The 5560-nt window shown below is 40.0% G+C and overlaps 1 protein-coding gene across 1 annotated transcript in view; it reads right to left on the bottom strand.

The window, feature by feature from the left end:
- The window catches only part of LOC102368700 (interleukin-8-like), a 6196-nt gene extending 1307 nt beyond the window's left edge, over positions 1 to 4889 (bottom strand). The window contains exons 1-3 of the mRNA XM_006025720.3: positions 4767 to 4889; positions 3671 to 3800; positions 1703 to 1786 (exon numbers count right to left, since the gene is read on the bottom strand). Of these exons, the coding sequence (XP_006025782.1) occupies positions 1703 to 1786; positions 3671 to 3800; positions 4767 to 4830 (278 nt within the window). The 5' untranslated portion in view covers positions 4831 to 4889. The remainder of the gene's footprint in view (positions 1 to 1702; positions 1787 to 3670; positions 3801 to 4766) is intronic.
- Between the last annotated feature and the right edge of the window lie 671 nt (positions 4890 to 5560).

The following is a 5560-nucleotide window of genomic DNA, read 5'->3' as shown; positions in this document are numbered from 1 at the left end:
ACATCAGTGAACTAAAAAGCGTATATAATCACCAACCCAAGAACAATTAGTAGACATTTTACAAGCTGTCCTGATTTCACCCGTGTTAACAAGCTTTTCAGCATATAAAATAAAAAAGCCCCAGTCCTTTGTGCAGAAAGAAAATGATTTTGTGGTTAATGCAGTGAGCTGGGATTCAACAGATCCAGGCCCAGGTCCTGGTTCTGCTACCTCCTTGCTTATGTCAATTGTCAACGAACATGCTCAAGTTGGTTTTTCAGGTTAGGGCCTAAATCCATCCCTATTAAGCATGGTCTTAATTGCTGCATGGAGATCATGGTGCCAAGGGAGCAAGTCCCCACCTACCAATTCCAACTCTGAATGTGCCAATAAAGTGCTGAGGATAACATAGGTATGCCCCAAGACATAGGCTAAAGACCTGGGTTTCTGGCATGTGCCCAAGAGCAGCAGTTTGGGGCAACCTTAGAGTGTCCTCATCACCTCACTGGGGTTTGTGGATGGAAACATGGAGCAGGAATGGGTAGGGGGGGCTTATTCTCTAGGTGACACAACTGAGTGCTCAGCATCTCCTTTGGAGCTTAAGGGAAGGGAATATTATTAACCCATTTGGTAAGAGAAGGATATACTTGTGAGATTGAGGCACCAAACAGATGTTGCCTTTCTGTAGCCATAATTTTTTCAAGGAAGCACAAAGCCCAAGCAAACAGCCATCCATGCACCTTGTTGCATCACACATACTCAAAATTGTGGCCATGATAGCAGGTGGTGAAAATATGTACCCTTTTTTTGAAGTGGACATCTGTTTGCTTTATGGCGGGAGAATGCAGGTAGCCTGGAGCTGCCTGAGCTCTCCAGCTGCCTTAGGATCAGGCCCCTCCAGCACTAGGAGCACCTGCCCATTTGTGCTGGGAATTTCCCTGCCAGATTTGGCCCCTGAAGGCTTGGGAGTGACTGCCTGGATTTCCCTGCTTACAGAGGTATGCCTGGGGAGTCCCCTAAGTGGGGGTTTCCTGGGTATACATATTGTTCTGAGTCTGGGCATGGCAACACAACAGATAACATTGATGTCACTCAGTGAAACAGATCAGCTGTGTCAGGACACATCCTGGCACAGCTGACCCTGCTCCAAGGACAAAGTCTGTTTATAGCCTTACAGAGATTAGTGAGGATAATTAGCTAATATTCTTGTGCCACACATCCCTTGTTGATGGGGACCATAGAAATACCTAAAGAGAAATCAACCAGAACACCAGACCTTGGGGATTTCAGTTGCTTGAGCTGTGTGAGAAGCACCAGTAGTTGGTTACAGTCAACTTCATTACTATTAAGTGGGGAATTTTCTATGATTCAAAAGTGGGCAGCTGAATTTTGCCCAAACTTTCTAGAAAAATTCTTTTCCTGGCTGAAACCAGGTGGTATGGACCACTGGACTTCTGGGGAAGTCTGAACATGTTGAAATAGAGGGTTAGAATAAAAGGGATATATAACCAAAACTAGAACCTCTGTTCTCATGAAAGAGTAAATACTAATTTACATGGTAGGCCTTCACATAGCCAGATCAGATCAATTCTCTTAGCTGTGATGGTTCAAATGAAAAGCCCCAGCTTTAATCCTATATGGTGTTCTTAGATAAGCAACTGGTGCCACTGAATTCTTATGAAATTCAAGACTGCAAGGTAGGACCATATTGAAAGAAACTTACGCTTCAAAAAGTGCCTTCAGTGTTTTCTTTACCCAACGTATCTCAGGATCCACACATACTTTATTCCCGTTTTTAAGTGTGATTCTGAAAAATCAATCAGAGTTTATGCTTTTGTTAACACTGTACTGTCTCCAACTTAATGTACTAGCAGCCAGTTATTCTTCAAACATGCAACTATGGGACAGAATTTCTATTAGTTGAGCGTATGGGGTAGCAGGGACAAAGGTACTACTTCCTGATATCACGCAATTTTCACTGTTCCAAGAATAAAATTTGGATTCAGCACATGCTACATGTGATCATTAGAATCCAGTTTTTAACAGCTCTGGTTCTACAGTCTGAGACATTTTACTTCTGTAGATGTACATGCTGGGGTCTAAAAGTAGGGTTGGATTAACACACCAACAGCTCTGTAATCAAAATATTTGTGTGACTGTTATTTCAAAGCAGTAGGGCTTATTTTGCTTGGCTGAGGGGGATTTAGCACACTTGCAATCTGTAAGAAGAGACTCTACTGCTCCAATGTGACCAGAGCATCCAAAACTTCTCAAGTGAGAAGATGCTTCTATAGAAAACAAGGACTTGAGAGGGAATTCTCTTTCCTGTTCCCAGCAGCCAAGCTTTGGCTCAGATAAGGTGGGTCCTGAATACCTATTTTTAGTTTTCACAAAACTAAAACTTGAACAACATGCTAGGCATTCATTTCCTTCCCTACTTAAAGAGTTAATCCATAGCTCTCTGATCTCAAAATGGGGATAAGAAGCCAGCTAAGTCAAGCTGTCACAGAAAACATCTAGGCTTTGCTCTTATAGTGTTTTCAACCTATGTAAATAAGCAATTTTTGGTGATACATTTGGTCCAGGTCCAAAACCAAGAAGTGCAAAATAATTGAAAATAAAAATGGGAAAAATGCAAAAAAGTTCACTTTTAAGAAGACCTCTGTTTCAGGAGAAGACAAACCCAAAGAGTCTCATTAACTTATTCCTTCCTCGTAAGAATAAAAGTAAATTCTGTGATCTTGAGTATTAAATACTACTACTGGTCACTTTTTGTATGTATACAAATATCTCATAACAAGCCAAATAATATTTAAAGAGAGGATGGGGCAGAGACTGCTAAAATAGATAGATATTCACAATATATAACTTATCAATAAAATGCCAGGAAGTGCAGTATTTCTGTCCACAAAAGGCAGAGGATAATTAAGTGTGTTCTGTCTGTACATATAGAAGAAACTAGAGAATAATAATATACATACCCACATAATATACACATGAACATATATGTACGTGTGTGTGTGTGTGTATGCATAATAGCATTTATATATTTACTCTCCTTTCATTCCTAATCTAACAGTAAGTGGAAAAACCTCTCTTAAAAAAAAGGAAGATGGTAATATGTAGCTTTCAACATTTTGAAATAAGGGTCACAAAAAACAGGGGAGAACAGAAGTGGGCCAACTCTTAAAAGCTGATCAGTTAGTAAAGAATAATCTCCTGCTGTTACAGAGTTTGGCCCATTGTGTTTATAGAGGCTAATGGGTCAGGTTGGAAGACTGTCTGCATTTAAAGCCCCAGAAGTTTGACCATTTGTGCTGGTTCTAATAGAATTGCTACCATAAAGGCAGAACGTCTCTGGAGCTGCAGAAGAACTAATGGTGTTACAACAGACTTATTTATATTAAAGACCTTCTACATTGTCTGTCTCATCATGCTCACAGCTTGGGTCAGAGAAACATTACCTTGTTATAACCAGGCAAATAGTAACTGAGGAAATCATTCAGAATTGTTACAGAAAGCGGTCCTACTGACTGCTTAGACAAACTATTTTAGAGGGTTTCAGTCTCATAAAGGGAAGTGGAAGACAGTGGTGGTAACATTTGTGTGATGGATGCTGCTCTGAGGGGGAAGTTCTTCCTTTCACCTGCAACTGTTTTATACTGTGTTAAAAGCAATTCACACCACTTACATAACTTCTGTACGCCGGCAGGCACTCCCTGGAGGAAAGATCTCCACACTTTGGTAAACTTTTGGATGTATGTATTGCGACCTTATCATTATACATTTGCATGCGAGGCGTGTGTTGGTTTCCAAGATGCCTGTGAAGAGAAAAAAATGATCAAGTTGGATATAAATTCAGAGATTTTGGCTGACTAAATATCTGAGATTTATTTACAAGAACACAGGAATCTGCTTTCAACTACACTTATTAATGGATTTTTAGGCACTAGGAAATAAAAAAAGTTGAGTATTATATTTTGTATATGCCTAGCCCCTTCCACCAGAGCATGTCAGCGTACTTTATCAAGCGTAATGAGCAAATGCTCCTAGGTCCCTGCAAGTAGGTATATATAGTATATATTGACTAACTGAACCAGAGAGGCATAGGCTTTTGTCAGCCAAATCTGAATCTTAATCAGCTCATTTAATCAAATCTGATTAAGTGAACTGTGGCTCAGAAAAATGTATGCCTCTCTGATTCAGTTAGTTTATAAAGTACACCTCTACCCTGCCTTCTGCCCAACTTCAGACTACAACAGCTAGCTACTTCTCTCTATTTTACATTTAGGAAATTGAGGCACAAACAGTCGACTTGTGCTCTATTTGCTCCTGCAGCACAGTACTTTACTCCATATAACAAATCTCACTTGCTGATGTGAGATTGCAGAAAAAGGGCCAGATTTTTAGAGATATTTAGGTGCCTCAAGGTGCAGATAGGTACTTTTGAATTTACATTTGGACATCTAAATTCCTCTGAAACAGGGAATAGCATGTATTAAAATAGAGCACAGAATCCTCAACCTAGATCAAGGATCCTGTTGTTCAGTGGGGCATCTGCACGGACTCTCTGTGCCCCTCTGCCCCAGAACTTACACCACAAAGGTGGAGCAGCTTGATCCAGGGCACAGAGTACGTTAGTAATGCAGAGTTGGGAAGAAAGCCCACGTCTTCTAGGTTAGTGCCCAAGTCCCTGTATCACACTCTGAAGGTTTGGTAATTGGGCTTATTGCAATGTTTACCATTCACCAAACGAGAAGTCACCTGCTCAAAGTACCAGTACTCACCAGCATTCACAGAGTGGCAGATCACCAGCAGAGCTAGCAGCAGAATAGCAGTAGGGGGTCTCATTCTGACTGAAACAGATCAGTTGTTCTTATCAATTTCAGCTTCAAAATTTGTCTGAGGCTTCCGGGGAAGAAAAGGCGCCTTTTTATTTGCCCTTGTGCAAGTCAGTTGTATTTTTAGAAGTGATGTCACCCCTTATACGGTCTACTTCCCATCCATTCCCCTGGAGATTTCGGTTGCTGAATTTGCAATATTGTTTTGATATGATCAGCATATTGAATTCATAAAAACATGTAGGTAAATGTTTGCACTAGGCTTAGCTAACTAGTAGAGGAAAAAATTACATAAGATTTAAAATAACCTATTTTGTTGTGTTTCCTTTGTATTGCTGAAGGTAAATGATCACTCAAGTGTTTCTTTTTTGTGTAACAAGATATTTAAATATTTCCTTAGCAGAGCTCCAATTTCCCCAACATTATTTGTATGCCTTCTTTTAGCCTCATGATTAGACTTGGCAGTGTACAGTATGAAAAGTAAATACTTTCCCTTGTGTAATTCAAATCAGAAGCACTACAATTAGCACTATACAAAGTAAAGTTCACATGAAATGGATTAAGAACTGGCTAAATCAGCCCTGAATAAGGATGTTTCTAGTGACATTTGGTAGATTCAAGACGCAATTCTACTGAATATATTTATTCAGAAGTTAAGTGTTTGGATGATACACAGATTGGCAAAGTGTGCCTAATGAGAATGGGTAGTGGATGGATTAGTAGGTGATGTGGATTAATGG

The sequence above is a fragment of the Alligator sinensis genome, unplaced genomic scaffold, assembly GCF_000455745.1.
Source record: "Alligator sinensis unplaced genomic scaffold, ASM45574v1 scaffold989_2, whole genome shotgun sequence".
In the NCBI taxonomy this organism is placed as follows: domain Eukaryota; kingdom Metazoa; phylum Chordata; order Crocodylia; family Alligatoridae; genus Alligator; species Alligator sinensis.
The sequence above is the reverse complement of the archived record's forward strand: the minus strand, read 5'-3'. Positions and strand labels throughout refer to the sequence as shown.